Here is an 18,365-nt window from a genome sequence, read left to right as displayed (position 1 = left end):
ACCGTTCCGTTGACGTCTAGTGTGAATCAGCCATTGTTACCGAAATGCTATCGTACACTCAAAGTAATGGCTACATGTGAAAAGAAATGTGGATGAACGGCCATTGATATTGACTTTAGTTCGACATTTCGATACTGCTTATTTGGATGCACTAGTAATAATATTTTATCTAAGCTCAGTCTTGTTGAATTGGCTGGATGCGTACTTCACGAAAATATGTTAGTAACTAGTACGTGATATTGGAGGCATGATCCATATGTCTTACACGTGGCAATTTTTTGCAGCTATTATAATACGCTCCGTCAAATTAAGACTCTCTCATCGATAACGATCCGTAAAATCCCAATGAATATCCCAAGGACGTTAGATTTGCAAGGTCTGCTTTCATGACATCTTTGCACAGCTTGCTTCCTAATACTATATTGTCTGTGATATGATCGGAATAACAAGCTGATCTTTGGCAGTTTTCATGGATGTTTGTTTTATTGTGAGACAACGTGGATTATGTTTGGTTATGTAGTGTTTATGTGAGACAAATTATGGCTGGTTCTTTTGTTACGTTGCTGGGTGAAGACGTCGTGAGAAGTGTAAGCCAACAGGAAGATCCAGTTGCTCGACAAAGAGCGTACGTTTATCTCGAAGAATTAAAAAACTCGGAATGGGGATGGCAAATGTGTTTGAACGCGTTGGGAAGTGAAGCGAATCAAGATAATTATTTGCAATTTTTTGGGTTTCAAATCGTAGAACATTATGTTAAAACACGTTACGATTCAGCTGGTCCTTCTGAACAGCAACAGGTCAGACAATTCTTCAGACAGTGGATAGAACTCAGATGTATGCCCCAAGCACAGACGGAGCCACCTTTTATTTTAAACAAAGCCGCTCAGATATTTTCCATGATATTTGTACGTGATTATCCACATAGATGGCCTAATTTCTTTGATGACTTGATTGCAACGTTGAACCTTGGACATCAAGCTGTTGACAATTATTTGAGAGTGTTGAAAGCTATCGACGTGGATGTTGCAGATAGGGAAGTACTGCGGACACAGGCAGAATCAGAAAGGAACGCAAAAATAAAGGACACAATGAGAGTTTCATGCATTCCAAAATTGGTGGACACATGGTTTCAGATCCTGAAAACATATGAAATAAGTCATCCGGATATCGTTGTTCAGTGTTTAGAAGTTTTGGGTGCCTATGTTTCTTGGATTGATATTACCCTGGTAGCCAATGATCATTTTATAAATCAGATAATACACTTGACATCTTCCGTCGTTGCTCGTGAGGCAGCTGTGGATTGTCTATATTACATTATTGCTAAAGGAATGGATCCTCTTGAAAAGTTGAGGTTGGTGGAGTCACTGTTCTCAATCTTGGAAAAGCAGGGTATTTTAACTCCTCTTAAGGAAGATGAAACAGATTACACAAGTAAAATTGGTCGTTTGATAAATGGCATAGGCATTACATTGATGGAAGGATACAACAAGCTCCTAAAAGAAGGTGCTGCAGAACAGGCAAAGCTTCTGCAGTGTGCAGTTGAGGGAAAAGTTCGATACATGTTAGAATTTCTTAAGAATGATTATGATGAAGTATCTGCAGCTGTATTTGAATTCAGCAGGGAATATATACATATGTTGAAAGGTAAATTAATTACGGCTGAACAACTACAAGTCTTGGAAACCATGTTGTTGACAATCGCCCATAAAATGAAGTTTGATGAGTCATATGACTTTGAAACCGATGGCGAAGATGAGGCGACATTTCAAGATTATAGGAAGCAGCTGAAAGTTCTCTTGGAAAACATTGCTGGTGTTAATAAAGAACTAGTAATTGATTTTGTCAAGAAGTATGTAGACCATGTTGTTTGGCATTGGCAGGAATCTAGTTTCCAAGATGTGGAAGTTGCTATATCATTATTTTACTTTATTGGGGAAGCCATTCCTGCAGTGGGAGGAAATCATTTTTCTGGTGATCAAGCCAAAGTGTCAGCTATGCATGCTATGATGACTTCCCTTGTGACAAGTGGTGTCAGCTCCCATCCACACCCAGCAGTTACGCTCCAGTATTTGGAGACTGTTGTTAGATATGACAAATTTTTTATAACGTCTCCTGAACATCTTCCAGATCTGTTTTTGACATTCCTGGACTGCAGAGGCATGAGAAATAAGAGTAGCAAAATTCGGAGCCGTTCAGCATATTTATTTTCAAGGCTTGTTAAAAGTCTTAAGTCTAGCATTACGTCTCCGCTTGCAACAAGTGTCCTGCAGTCATTACAGGACTATCTTCTCATCCCAATACCTGGAAGTGGCATCTCTCAAGAATGGGTCAGTGAAGATGATCAGCTGTTTTTGTATGAAGCAACATCAGTTTTGATAGTATCAGCTGACTACCCTTCAGAACAGAAGGCTCTCGCATTCCAGGAGGTGTTGTTTCCAATACTTGAGAAATACAACAGCATGGTGGCAGAATTGATGAAGGAGAGAGATGAACAACGGCAAGAAGTAATTGCTAAATGTATGTGTCATTCAATGGCTGTGACAAGTCGTATGAGCAAAGCTTTTAGTAGTAAACAAACTATGAAATCTTGCAATTGTGTAGATGTATTTGTACAAGCTTTAAAGGTGTTCCTTGGGTGCTTATTGATTCCGAATCAAGCAGCGGTGTTACACAGCAGTGTCCGTCAATTCTTGCATAGAATGGTGGTTTGTTTGGAAGACGAAATACTACCATTTGTTCCACAGGCTTCTGAAGGATTGTTGAAACAAAGTGACATCACAAGTGTAAAAGAGTATGTCCCCCTTATTGTGCAGATTATAGCAAAATTCAAGAAAAACATATTACCATTCTTGCAACAGGCACTTGTACCGATAGTAAATGCTGTGTTTTCTTGTCTTTCAATTCCTGTGGAAGAAAATGATGAAGAGGCAAAGCGAGAAAAGCAGTTGTTAAGGAGAAGTTATTTTCAGTTGATTGCAGCAATCTTTCAAAGTAATGTCACAGAAGTGTTTAGTTTCCTGGAAAGTACATTTGTTGAGCAGGTACTCATGAGTGTCATCCAGGGTGCGGTGGATTTTCCAGACCCTGTGGCGCAAAAGACATGTTTCTCAATACTGAAGAAACTAGTTGAACTTGCGGGAGGCAAAGAGTTACCTGGTGACTTTAATGACTTTATATTTAAAAACATAGTTCCTGCATGTATTTTGGCACCATTGAGAAACACTTTCGATTTATCTGATGCCCAGACGGTTGTAGCACTAGCAGAAAGTGCATCATGTTTGAAAGCTGTTCTAGACAAGAGAGGTGATGAATTGGTAAAGTATTTGCAAAATGAATATCTTCCGTCTCTTCAGATACCGCCGCAGTTTGCAGAGGAATACTGCTGTGCCTTAAAGTCTGACATGAAAACTTTCAAAGACTATGTTAAGTCATTTTCATTGAAACTTAGAACGTGACACTTGTACTGTAGTATAGTTCTGTTAACTGTTTCCATCAATTTTCTGAGAAGCTGTGATGTATGTTAGCAGTTGCATTTATCTGTGCCTTTAGATATATAGACAATCTGCTGAATAATTTCATTAAGTCCAGCAAGAGAAAATTAAATATTGAACTGTGTATGCCTTTTATTTAGTCAGTAATTTTTTTTTCAATTGACAGTTATTGCTACATAACAGATAATCACATTTGTAAATGGGAATATATATATACTGGTATACGTGCTTCCTTGTTTTTGACAGCTGCTAGTTAAATTTATTTTTAAAAAAATATCTGTTGAGGTAAGGCCATGTAGGAAAATATTGGTTAAAATATTTTTATGTACATTTTACTTTTATATTGCATGTATCTGAGCATTGTGAAGGAAATTTAATTTTGACTGACAGAAGTAATTTATTCCTATTAATTGTTTGCACAATATCTTTGTGCAACTGGTTGTATAAGGAGAGCAGCAGAATACTGACCATAGGCACTTAACGTGTGATACACAGATTATAAGTTGCTTTTTTTATATATAGAAATAGTATACTGGAGTATATATTATGGTGCGCAATCATTGTATGAAATACAAATTGTTGTTATCTGTTAGGTATTTAAGATTTGTGAGATATGAATGAAAAGAGAACAGGATATAGGTACTCATCTGTAGTAAAAATTTGTTAAGTGTGGACATTCGTCTGCATTATTGACTGCCTTTTAAATATCAACATATTATGGGCACTCTTCTATATTTATTTTTGTTACTATTGTTTTTGTTCATTGCGTCAACAAGTTTTGTTTAGTATCTCATATTCGTTCATTTGTCACAGCAAATGAAAAATGCATGTTTCTTCTGACTTATTATGGGTAGCAACGGAGATGTATGGCCTTGTGTGCAGCAGGCTTGCACACATACTGTCTGCCCCCCCCCCCCCCCCCATACACACACACTTTTAAGTGGTAATGTTACATTTGTAAGCATATCTTTAACATCTAAATCTTGACAAAAACCTTATTACGCACACAGTTGTTATAGAGAACTACTGAGCTGTGTTATTTAATACAACTCAGAGTCAAAGGCAACATTTCTATGCCCTTTGTTAATTATTTTCTAAATGCCGTGATATTTTTACCCTAGGAAAATTATAAACTGTACATCTTACGTGTACATATTGTACAGATAACTTAGTTTTCAGTAAAAATTATATCAGTTTCTCATAGTGATGCTCTTAGGCCAAATGAAGTGTATTTGTCACCAGTTTTTGTGTATCAGCACCTAAACGCTACCAGTTTGTACTTGGGTTGGTGACTGAATTAGGTAGACAGATATTGATATTTTGTTTCAGTGATTTAAAACTGCCTGAAAAGATAACTTATTCACAGCTGACAAGTGACAAATTGCAGTAATGATTCTAGTGTAGGGAAATGTATCATAGGAAATTGTCGTACTCGATGTTAAGTAGCAACTAATCCAATATCATGGTTGAAGAGAGACACACAAGACAGGATGACAGGAAAATGAACAGTGGAGACTTCAGATATTGAGAATTGAGATGTGGTAAGAAAGATGGTTGCTAAAATCGGAAATAGGGGGAGGGCATATTGGGACTGAAAGCCCATTTAAAAAAGAGAATGATTTTTATTTTAATTTTAAAAATTTACTATATGCCTATTGCTGTTGCTTGTTATTGTTTCTTCTCAGCTGTTTGCAATAGATTTCATTCAGTATGGCTAAGAAATATTAGCATACTTGACATTTGATGGTGCTATGCTACATAATGTGAATAATTTCTTACTACTGTTTCTTGTATAGAAATTGTTAGAACCCATCTGAAGAATAATTCTGCTGTGGAAACTAATTGTACAAGATGCGGGAAGTGGGAAAAGGGGGTTCGTTGTCTCACACCAAGAATGGTAGTCTGTGTTTATTGCTTGCATCACTTTAATATTCCAGAATTAATGAATAAAAGCTGAGAAGTTGTGCAGTGTTCTGTTAGAAAGATTTTTGGAAAGTAATGCTTTGGCAGTAGCAAGCGTACATTACTTATGCTGTTGTTTTACCAATGTTTAATGAATGTATTTACAGTTTGCCATCGTGTGACAGTCGTGTAATTCCTTTGTCAACAAACACTATTACCCTAATTGCTCATGGGTAGATACATGTCGTAGATTTGTGATTAATGTATCCACATGGTACATTTTTGAGTTCAGTATAAGTGTGTATTGGTTCATTCAGCAAATGTAGTAAATTGAAGAAGTGCATATTAATAATGCCACAGTGCTTGTCTAAAATAATCCCTCACAAAAAAGTAATGTAAGAATGTGTAGGAGGCACTGGCTAATTCACAACCATTTTATAAAAACGCCATTCAACCTACTGCCTCGTTATCCAAGGGAGAGGGATTTTTGTGAATAAGGCAAAACACACAATGTGTTCATTGATGTTAACGCAAATAATTTATACATATTCTGTAAACGTGACTCGTTCCACATCATTTCGATAAAATAATCATTTAAATGATCTCTGGAACATGTAACTATCTAAATGGGTTTCAGACTGTGACCTGTTCCTGTCTTGGTGCCTTCTTCTAACTATATATGATTAGGAAAATAGTGGGAAATGTGATGGTAAATTGAAAACCAGAAATTAAATTACAAAATGTACAGCTGGAAATTGATCAAACAATCTAGAGATAGGCAGATAACACTTAGATAAAAAGAGTCATTTAAACCCTGTTCCAATAGAGGGCAATCTAGAGTTAGGCATATAACATTTATATAAAAGAAGAGCCATTAAAACTCTGTTTCAATAGAGAATTTTGTGTAATATTTGACCTGTAAAACTATCATGTAACCAAGGCTATTGTTATTATTGAGATATGATTATCATATCATATTTTTAGAAATAAAGTAGTTCTTCCATAGCACTAAAGAAATATATCTTGTTTTCTTTTTTAGGAATTTTGTTTAATTAATATTGAGTTATTTTTGGCCAACATTGTAGTGCTCATAGTTTCTATCATTTGTCATATTTAAATGGGTACACTTTGTTCTTATGAATTATTTTTGTAATTTTAATCTTCCAACTAATTTTGTCACAAATTTCACATAATAAAATTTCATATGCTATGTTTTCTGTCTGCTCTTGTATTGCTTCAAATCAAAGTACTGACAGATTACATAAACTCAGTATCGCTGATAGGAAAGGTAATTAGAATGGGGTTTTATCTTTCATGTGAATGTTCAACTAGTAGACTGTGCTAATCGTTTAGGAATGCTATGTACAGATGTTTGTTGATAGTCTTGGCTACATGCTCACATTATTAGTCTTTAAAGTTATGATCATTTTTTGAGTTTTTGTCAGTTGTTACAATATGTAGCTTTGTCTGTTGCATTTTGTACATTGCGCTATCTGTAGAAGTCAGAGTATCGTATTGGGTCGTATTAAGAATGATGGAAAAACTGCTAGTACGGTATCTTCCAGTAGCTAAATATAATTTGCACTGGTCTTTGTAAAACATTAGTTATTGTGTTGCAATTGTTAAGTGTTGTTTGTTATTCTTAGACATTGTATGTTCACCTTTGCTGTTGAAATATTTAGTTTATAATTTTATCCTAGTCTTCTATAAACATTTTTATTTTATAAAACTTTACAGTACATGGTCTAAAATTACTCAGTAAAAATTTTAATTTGTCATGATAACAAATTAAAATTTGCGTTACTGATTTCACTTGTTTACATGACCATCTTCAGATTGTAAAAACTTGGTTAGCAGGTAACAGATTTTATGCAGTGTATAAACATTTGGTGACATATTTATTTTTGTTTATTTTTTATTCACCTAATGGTTATATCATCAAGATACAGGATTTGACATGATAATACAATGCAAATCAGTAGGCCAAAATATACCGCACACAGCAAATATAATGTGCTTTATAATGATAGGATAGGTAGCCAATGGGAATAGTACAGGTGGTCGGCCATGGCCTTGATTAACCATTCTAACATTTGCCTTAGTGTTTCAGGAAAACCACAATTAACCTAAATCAGGATAGCTGGGCAGAGCAACTCCAACCTCTTGAATATGATGTCAGTGTCCTAACCACTGCACTGCCTCACTTAATAAGTCCATGTTGTATAATGTTCCATAATTTACACTATTTGTTTCAGGTAACTTGCAAATAAAAAGTAGTTTCGTTGTTCATTGCTGCACACACTGAGGACAACCACTTATGACTCCTGGATGTTTCTGGGTGCTTGGCTATGTAAAACATAGTTCTGCTGTCCACTGCTGCCGTCACTGAAACACCCACCAATGACTCCTATACTGCAAAGATGCTGCTGTGCCACTTCATCAACTCCAGACCCCATATTTAACTATGCGCCACTGTCCACCTGAAAAACTTAGCAAAAGGACATTACTTCGTGATTTTTACATCTTGACACATGATTTCATTGTGAAACGTTATTCATGTATTGAAATATGATGAGTGTCTGTAGTTATTCCCTTACATTACAATCCACTACTCTTGAGTCCTCTAAGTAATCTTTAATTGCGTAATATGCATTAGGCTACTCTTGAACATTTTAGCTGCCTTTTTAAATAGCTGTATTTAGTAATATTTTTCATGTCATTTGGCAATTTATTATACAGTTTTATTCCATGATTTGGAATACTTTGGGTTTCTTTTTACATCTCCACCACAGATTAGCAGATGTTCTCACTTGGTGCAGTGTGATAAGATTGCCTAGTTTTTGTTCTCACTTGGTGCAGTGTGATAAGATTGCCTAATTTTTTAAATTGATCTTTACAATGTGCTCAACTTCTATTTCCAATTATTATTCTTATGCCCCTTTCCTGCAGTTTGTGAACAGTGTCCTTGTTTTGCACCTTTGGTCTCCAGAAAAGAATCTTACAGCTAAGGACTGAGTGTATGTAGGCATACTATATCACAACAAAAATTGGCTGTTACAAACTGTTGCTAATACCCTAAGCTTGTAATGTGCTGATACATTCATTTTGCTTGTATCTTTGTATGTTCATTCCATGTTAGCTGGCAATCAATGTTCATCCCTAAAAACTTTGTGTCTTCTTCACAGTCTGCAGATTTATCATCCATGCAGAAAGTGCTAGTGTTGCTTCCTCTCTTTATGCTGAAGTGCATACTGTTCATTTTTTTATTTTCATTGTTAATTTATTAAATATTGATCAATTGTAAATATCCTTATAGTTTCATTTCCTTTCTGTAATAGAAGTTCAAATGTTTTCTCTGGGACTGTGATGTGTTGCTCTCACTGGCGAAGAGAACTTTTTCTCTCTGTTTCACATTGTCTGAAAAGTGATTTTTATATATATTGAGAACAGAATTAGATGCAATTCACTACCCCGAGGAACACTATGTTTGTGTTTCTCGTCTGAAAATTGTTCTACTAAAAATTTATCATCAGCAGACAGATGAACAATGTCCACCTTTTGCACCCTGTTTTCCAAGTAAGACTAAAACCACTCATTTGCTGTTCCTCTTATACCTAGTGTGTCTAGTTTGCTCAATAGTATTTTATGGTCAACAGTTCAAAAGCCTTGAACAAGTGTATCCAGAGCCTTAAGTTTAACTTTTTGAAATCTGCAATGGCCAATACTGTACTTCTTCCACTTCTGAAACCAAACTGTGCTTCCTTGAGGTAATGTTTATTCCTGTAACTTGTCAGTCTATCTTTCATGACTGTTTCTGTTATTTTTGAGAATGAAGACAGCAGTGAATCTGACTCGTTGTTTTCATTACCTTTCTTTAGTAAGGAAACCACTCGTGCATGATTTAGGTACTCTGACCAAACACCTGAACTAAAGGACTCCATTATTATGTTTGCTAATGGGGTTGTATTTTTTTCTGTGCACGCCTTCAAAACAGAGACAGGAATCTCATCTATGCCTTCTGACTTCTTGTTTTCTAATTGTTGTACTGACTTCCTAGCTTCAAACTCTGTTGTGAGAAACATCATTACTGTGCTTGCCGTATAAATAAATCATTGTGGGTGCTACATCTGTTTTAAGAAGATTTTGCTTCTTCACAGTACCACAGAAATAATCATTCACAAAATTTCCTAATTCCAAAGGACTTTCTGGTATTTCTTTCCCCATCTTTACTTGTATGTTGTTACACTATTGTCTGCCTTTTCCAATCTCTTGTTTTCTAACATCCCACACCACTTTCCTTTTTTTGCCATATACTATATTATTTTGTCATTGAATAATTTTTTGCTGCAAACGGTACCCTTCTCTCCATTTTTTATATCTATGATAATACTCAAGGACTGTGGAGTAGTGCAGTGCTTTTGCAAAGAACTGAGAAATTTAAGTGTCTGTGAGGATTTTCTAATACCCACAGTTATCTGCCTGTTTTTCATAGCTACTGCAGTAGAAACGGCTCATCAAAACTTATTTTAAGCAATGTGTAGAATTTAGAGAACTTAGAATCTACATTGCTTTCCATGTACACTTCATCCCAGGTTTGATTTGCCAATGGCCTAGAAAATGTATGTATCTTATAATCTTAGAAAATCCTTGTTTTTAGGTTTGCAGTTTTGTAGGTTTCACTGAATAAATATCTAACAGTAATGGTCTGAAATGCCAAGATCTCTTATAAATATTTTACAGTATTACGTGTTACTATCTGTGAACACATGGACTAAAATTGAAGCTGAGATTTTTGAATCCCTTGTAGCATTGTTTACCATTTATATAAAGCTAAAAAGGTTCAAAAATGTTTAGGAAGTTATTGCTAATTTTACTTTTAACACTTATGTTAATATGTCTCCACATATTATTGCCGGCCGCAGTGGTCGTGCGGTTCTAGGCACTTCAGTCCGGAACCGCGGGACTGCTACGGTCACAGGTTCGAATCTTGCCTTGGGCATGGATGTGTGTGATGTCCTTAGGTTAGGTAGGTTTACGTAGTTCTAAGTTCTAGGGGCTGATGACCTAAGATGTTAGGTCCCATAGTGCTCAGAGCCATTTGAAGCCATTTTCCACATATTATTATGTTAGTTTTAGGGGTTGAGACACTTTCCTGGACTTAATTTGTTAATAAAGCGACTACATCAATGTATACACACAGAATGATTAACTTCTTATAGACACCTAGCTTTCTTACTTCAGTGGCTGCTAGTTCAAAATGTTTATCTACATCAATTGTGGTCAGATCTCTAGCTTGAAAAGGTGTGCTACTACTGACATAGGTACATGATCTTCCCACCCTGTAAGATAGACCTAAAATAACAACTTCAACATTCTTATGATGACAGCTCCATATGCTGCAGTTCATCGTCTCTACACCAGTGCTGTGTAATGCATACTACCATGCTGCTAAAGACCTAGCATGTGTATATACGGCTTAAAACATGTTACGTGCTACATCCTAATTGTCTATGAGTTGAAGATGATTATGTCAACAATTGAAAGTGGTAATCCAGTTACAATTTGTGATTAAGGTAAATAATGATTTTTATTGAACTTTGTAATTGAGGGTATCCAGATCGACAATCTGCATTTTCTGAAAAGTTTCTATGCTAAAAAGTCTTTGAGAAAAATGTTGGGTTTGTACTTTACTATAATTGTATTTTTCTGTTATGAAATGTGTCTTCCTTGTGTTGAATGAATGTATCATCACATATTATTACTTTCTTAGTATTGTGCTTTATTTTGATTCAGAATTACAAATTAATACATGTTTTACTGTAAATACTGTATTGAACAAAATGTGTAATGTGACTTGCCGTGGCGCCATTATAAGTGACAAATTGCATGAAGCAAAGTAGATATATATGTATTATATGTAAATGCATTTTGTAAATATTGTACATAATAACAATTCATATAGCTGTTCATGTGGATCAGAAAGAGGCTCTGCATTGTGTAGCGATTATAAAAACTTTCCATTTTTTCTAGTATTAATGGAGGCACGGAAGCTATTCCTTACTATTTAATTAGGAAGGATATTTTGTATGTATGATAGCATACAAGACTGGCTCTAACATTTTATCAGTGATGATGAGAATCACTTCTGACATAAAAAGAAGTGAAATATTGGAATGAACAAAAATTGTGTTTCTAAAAGGTGAAATTGAGTATATCCTTTCACTGCTAAGTGTGAAATAACTTCTGTGCCAGAGAGAGAGAGAGAGAGAAAGGGGGGGGGGGGGCTGATCTACACTTTGTGGAATTGAAAATCTTCCGAAGACTGAATTTTGAATATTGTATCACTGACATAATTATTGGATGAATTGTAATTCAGGCAGTCACATATTTGGTTTATATTTCTAATTTTTTGTGCCATGTTTTAAAATGTCAATTGCCAATATTAGTCATTTGATTTGAATATACTTAGATAATTTCTCCATTCTTAGTGAATTAAACTCTAAATGTTTCATTGTGCATTTATTATGCTCATCCAAAGACAGTACAATTTGAAAATGGTGGAATGTTGAGCTGTTTCTGTGTGGAATCTACCTGTAAACATAGAGTAAAATAAGCAGAAGGCATCAGATCCATACTGGTTTAAAAACTCACTCCGCCGTGTACTGGAAGAGTTGAGTTTGTTAATTAAGATGTTATTGTGTAAATCTTTTATATATTGCTTAGTGCAGCTTATCGAAACCATCACAGAACTTGGCATCACTAGCGTTTGCCAACTCATGACGAAACACTGCTCTTTTATTCTGCATCATTATTTAACATCTTTTCCTTTACCCTTGTTTGCATTTACTGCTACATCACTTCTTATTTGTTTATTGTTGCCAGTGTTGTGCATATACTTTCAGCTTTAAAAATCCAGTGGCTCTCTCTCTCTCTCTCTCTCTCTCTCTCTCTCTCTCTCTCTCTCTCTCTCTCTCTTTTTCTCTTTCTCTCTCTCTCGCTCTCCCTCCTCCCCTCCCCATCCCTCCCCCCCCCTTTCTCTAACCCCTGCCCCTTCCCTCCCTCCCGACCTCTCCTCCTCCTCCTCCTCCTCCTCCTCCTCCTCCTACCATTACTTCACACCCCTTCTCACCCATCTCCCCACACTGTCAACTACGTTCACTCATCACCAGCTAATATATAATTGTGTTGTAGCATTTGGAGAATCTCAATGTAAGTGAAATTTATTGTTCAAAATGTGATGTATTTTTATTCTGTCCACTAGAGCTGTAATCCATACTGGTGTATCACGGTACTGGTGTGTCATGAGTTACAGCCTTTCGTGAACATCTTATAGTTGATAAATAGTGTGAAGACTTCATTTCTATATTTCAATTTCAGTGATTCTTCATGAGTATTTTTTGTCTACCCAAATGTTATGATCTTCCCTACAAAGTCCTATACATGCTGTTAAAATCCTTTAAGTGTATTTCTTCAGCCCTTTGTGTTTGTTGGAAAGTTTTAAAGATGTACCTGGTTTGAGTGTCTACTGTTTAATTCTAGAAGTTGTGGGTTAGCCATACATGATTTTTGTTTAGTGAAGTGATGTTTGTCATGATGCCTCTGTAGTTGTGATAAAATAAATGTACCAGAGGTTTAATTATGAATGATGGAGTTGTGTGAACAAATTAATTTGTTACTATTGTGATAAAGGAGTTTTGCATTTACAGTGGAAGGTAAAATTCAGTACCACTCATCTTAAGTAGCTATGATCACTGAATAGAAACCTTCAGTATTTCATGACAGTTTTTATTGGGTATGGCAACCAGCAGTTCCTGCATTTGTATATGCTGATTCTAGGCTTTGTGTTGTTATCACAAATTGTTTTGTATTCTTTAATGTTTTATTATGAAAACTACAGTACTCCATGTCTGGTATTGGTACATTTTGGATAAACCATACATTTATCAGAAAGGCTCCAAAATTTTGAGATTTGTGTTTCTAGAGTGCATTTAAATTTTTTAAAGATGTATAGTCTGTATACATCACTTATCTAAGGCCGGGGATGCGTTACCTACAATGTTACATATGTGGCAGATATTCTGTTCCAGAATGTGAAAACTGCCTGTTCTGAAAGCTATTGTTACATCTGTTAAAATTGTTGATAATAAACTTCTAATTGAAACTTTTGTTTCTAAAAATAATTTTTACACCCATGCCACCTTATACTCTCATCTTACACTGATAGAAATCCAAATGTGAAATTTATTGGTGTATAATGCTATATGGTAATGGATTTTAATTAGCACTGAAATGTTTCATTTTGAATGGGAAGTCATATCTTGATCTCTCCCCTTAGAGGCCCCCTTCCATTTACAGGAGCAAAGCTGTTCGATAATATAGTCCACTCTGTCTGCAGGACGAAGGAACTATAGTAATTTATTGCGAGTCTGATGGTCATTATTTCATTTGCAACCAGGCAACATTTGCAAAATGTATTTACGATGACACCTTGTTGTCAGTCCCAGTGTTGCAAGTTAGTGAGATTAAAAGATACTAGTTGAAAATGTGCCATTATTGTTGTATCACCAGGAGCAAGAATGAAAATAATAATATGATTGCCCCTTTTTATTATCATGTCAGTAAACCTAACTTCTTGTATGTGTGTTATGTAAAATATGTATTTAGTAATGTCAGAGCATCAGTAGACTAAGACCCTGGTAACAACTGACTTAAATACAGAAACGACAGAATGGTTGGCTATTACATATCTTCTGCAGGTTAAATTTGAATTAAAGGATGAGTTGTTGTCCTTATGGGTACTTGGAAATTTTTAAATTACCTGTTTTTTTTTTTTATATGATTGTAGAGTGTTTGTGAGCACTCTGTCAGGTTAACACTGTAATTTTTATGTATTGTGGCTCAACAAACAAAATAGTTATCAGACACGTTGAGCAATGGTCTTTGAATGCCTTTTTTGTCTGCGCTCCCAACTGCCTAAATGTTCCAGTATGTGCAGCCTAATCTTGGGCTTGTGGTGCCTGTGGGAATGATATGTAGCTGGCAGTATAGTATATTCAAACACTCCTGGATTAAAACTGGTTCCAGAAACTTTGTAGGTAGACTTTTGTGTGGTAGTTGGTGTCAATCTTCAAGCATCTGCCAGTTCAGATTTTTCAACATTTTTGTGACTCCAGTGGATCAGACAAACCTGTGACCATTTGTACTGACCTTTTTTTTAAAAAAAAAAAATCCCGTGTTAGACTTTTTGGTACGGGTGCCACACACTTGATTAATATTGTAGGATGAGTCACACGTGTTTTGAGCAATCTCCTTTCTAGACTGATTGCGTTTTCCCTGTATTCTACCCATGAACTGAAAAGTGCCACCTGCTTTACCTAGGGTTGACTCTATGTGATCATTTCATTTGGTACCCCGCAAATCATTGCTGTCGGAAATTAGTTTGAGTTTAACGATTCCAATTATGAATCAGTTCTATTGCTCACATAGGATGATACTTTTTCGAGTTTTGAAAGCTTACAATTTTACATTTTTGAACATATAAAGCAAGTTCCTAGTCTTTGCGCGATTTTGAAATCTTCTCAAGATTATAGGAAACACCAACAGAAACTTTGACAAAAACATTTATTTTGGCGACTGTCTTGTAGTGTTTTAAGCAAAAAAATTTTTTGGTTTACGTATGACATCAGTAATTTGTTATTTAACTGGAAGTTTATTTAGTGAAACAAATTAGACACATTTGATAGTATAGATTATTCATAGTTATAGTATTCAATGTAGTGTATGGATAGGATTCAACTTGCTCCGATAAACTTAGCATATTAAAGACTGTGTAACTGAAATGGTGATACTATTTGTTGATTCCTATAACTTGTAAGAAATCTGGTGATTACAACACAACAAAGTGAGCTGTAGGAGAGTGTTGAAGACTTTTAATCTCTTTCTTGCTGTTTATTTTTAGGAAATATGCACAGTTGCTTATGAAGTCCAAAATATTAGAAACTATTTTTCTACCTGTTACTCATTACGCTTTGATGATTGACAAACAGACAAAAGTTGTGCTGCATAACTCTTAGCGCACAAAACAGAACATGATCAAACAATTTATGACAGTTGTCACCTGTAAGCTGCTTGTACTCACCATAACTTTTAAGGAATGAAAAATGTCAATTGTTCATGCTATCTGTTTACTGACACATATTGCATATGGTAATGTAGCTGTCCTTTTGTACTACACATGTAAATTTTCTATCAAAGACGTGGAAATATTCTAATAGTGATGTTTGATGATGACGTGACTAAGCTGATTGACAGTTTTATTTTGGCCTTGGGATATCAATGTCCTACACATACTAGGCAATTAAATTACATCACCGTTAAAATTTGTGTGCTGATCAAAATGCTTTGCTCAGGGTTCTGTACCTTTATTCTGTTGCCCTGATAACGGAAACCATAGTATAATTTTCATATTTCGTTCCTTGGCGTGTTATGTACAATTTGCAGGCAGTTCTAAGCAAAGAAGTGTGGAAGGAGTATATAGAGTGTCTGTACAAGGGTGATGTCCTTGAGAGTAATATTATGGAAATGGAAGAGGATGTAGATGAAGATGAAATGGGAGATGTGATACTGTGTGAAGAATTTGACAGAGCACTGAAAGACCTAGGTCGAAACAAGGCCCCGGGAGTAGACAACATTCCCTTAAAACTACTGATAACCTTCAGAAAGCCAGCCCTGACAAAACTCTACCATCTGGTAAGCAAGATGTATGAGACAGGTGAAATACTCTCAGACTTCAAGAAGAATACAACAATTCCAATGCAAAAGATAGCAGGAGTTGACAGATGTGAAAATTATAGAACTATCAGTTTAATAGGTCACAACTGCAAATTACGAACACGAATTCCTTATAGGTGAATAGAAAACCTGGTAGAAGATGACCTCAGGGAAAGCCAGCTTGGATTCGGTAGAAATGTTGGAATACGTGAGGCAATACTGACCCTACGCCTTATCTTAGAAGATAGATTAAGGAAAGGCGAGCCTACATTTCTAGCATTTGTAGATTTAGAGAAAGCTTTTGTCAATGTTGACTGGAATATTCTCAAATTCTGAAGGTGGGATGGGTAAAATACAGGGAGCAAAAGGCTATTTACCATTTGTACAGAAACAGATGGGAGTTGTAAGAGTTGAGGGGTTTGAAAGGGAAGCAGTGGTTGGGAAGGGAGTGACACAGGGTTGTAGCCTATCCCCGATGTTATTCAGTCTCTTTATTAAGCAAGTAGTAAAGAAAACAAAAGAAAAATTTGGAGCAGGAATGAAAATCCATGGTGAAGAAATAAAAACTTTGAGGTTGCCCATGACATTGTAATTCTGTCAGAGACTGCATAGGACCTGGAAGAGTAGTTGAATGGAAAGGACAGTGACTTGAAAGGAGGATATAAGATGAACATCAACAAATGCAAAATGAGGATAATGGAATGTAGAGAGATTAAGTCAGGTGATTCTGAGGGAATTAGATTAGGAAATGAGACACTTAAAGTAGTAGATGATTTTTGCTATTTGGGGAGCAAAATAACTGATGATGGTCGAAGCAGAGAGGACATAAAATGTAAACTGGCAATGGCAAGGGAAGCGTTTCTGAAGAAGAAAAAATTTCTTAACATCAAGTATAGAATTAAGTGTCAGGAAGTCTTTTCTGAAAGTATTCGTACGGCGTGTAACGATGTATGGAAGTGAAACAGGGACAATAAGTAGTTTAGACAAGAAGAGAATAGCAGCTTTTGAAATGTGGTGCTACAGAAGAATGCTGAAGATTAGGTGGGGTAGATCACTTAACTAATGAGAAGGTACTGAATAGAACTGGGGAGAAAAGGAATTTATGGCACAAATTGACTAGAAGAAGGTATTGATTGGTAGAACAAGTTCTGAGGTATCAAGGGATCACCAATTTAGTTTTGGAGGGCAGCATGGAGGGTAAAAATTGTAGGAGGAGACCAAGAGATGAATACACTAAACAGATTCAGAAGGATGTAGGCTGGAGCAGTGTCTTGGAGATGAAGAATCTTGCACAGTATAGAGTGGCATGGAGAGCTGCATTAAACCAGTCACTGGACTTAAGACAACAACAACAACAACATTGGTTTCTTCCACTTAAGTCTCAGCAGAATCTTGGCATGTTCATGAGGCTGTCTGCACTGTGGACACCCTGGCTTTGTGCTGTGTCAGTACTTCCGTGTCTCTAATTGCTTGGCTTGGCGATATTGTGAAGTAACTATCATGCATGCCCTGTTGAAATTCCATCCGGATGTTGGGTCTTGACACCCACCCAAGTCTTCTTGCGCATCCAGGGAAGGTGGGTTAATTTTACCTGGCTACTCCAAGTACATTATTTTGTTTCGCTACAGCATGGAATCAAATTGAAATTGTTAACTGAAATGGCACAAGGACATAAAATAAATGGAGTTTGACTTGGACAGGGATCCTTGCATCCTTTATAATACACAGAGATTAGTTGGTATAAATTTTGGAGTAACTGATTTAGAACAACATATATCGAAAGTATAAGCTTCACCCATTCAGTTTAACAATTAATGTAAAAAGTTAAGTACAAAAATGTCTTAAGATATAACAGATTTAATTATAATGACAAGTCCATGTTTAGGCATTCTGGTAATTTATGTAATATGCACTAAATAAATTTTCTGAAGTATTTTGGTTCATTTTGTACTCTGATAACATGACAAAGTAGAAAAATGGGTTCTTTCATTAATAGTGTACATCTTTCAGTTGGGCATAACTTCAGTGAGTTGCATGCCCCTAAACTACCCCAGTAATCTAATTGGGGTAAGCAGATCTACAATTTAATGTGTAACATAAAGAATTTGTTGTAATTCCATATTTTCACATTTTTGAGAGGAAAGGCTCAGGCAAAAGCAGACTGAAAAATTTCTAGATACGATAAGGTTTTGATATTGTGAC

At 35.8% G+C, this 18,365-nt stretch overlaps 1 protein-coding gene across 1 annotated transcript; it reads left to right on the top strand.

Annotated features, from left to right (window-relative positions):
- The first annotated feature begins 415 nt into the window (after positions 1–415).
- Positions 416–13,554, top strand: LOC126266660 (exportin-T-like). Its single transcript, XM_049971076.1, has one exon. The coding sequence runs from the start codon at positions 540–542 to the stop codon at positions 3,453–3,455; it is 2,916 nt and encodes a 971-aa protein (XP_049827033.1). The 5' UTR covers positions 416–539; the 3' UTR covers positions 3,456–13,554.
- The last annotated feature ends 4,811 nt before the right edge of the window (positions 13,555–18,365 follow it).

Source organism: Schistocerca gregaria, chromosome 4 (genome assembly GCF_023897955.1).
Source record: "Schistocerca gregaria isolate iqSchGreg1 chromosome 4, iqSchGreg1.2, whole genome shotgun sequence".
NCBI lineage: Eukaryota > Metazoa > Arthropoda > Insecta > Orthoptera > Acrididae > Schistocerca > Schistocerca gregaria.
The sequence above is the reverse complement of the archived record's forward strand: the minus strand, read 5'-3'. Positions and strand labels throughout refer to the sequence as shown.

Excerpts from the sequence above, each read along its gene's own strand:
- LOC126266660 (XM_049971076.1), top strand. The coding sequence starts at position 540 with ATGGCTGGTTCTTTTGTTACGTTGCTGGGTGAAGACGTCGTGAGAAGT.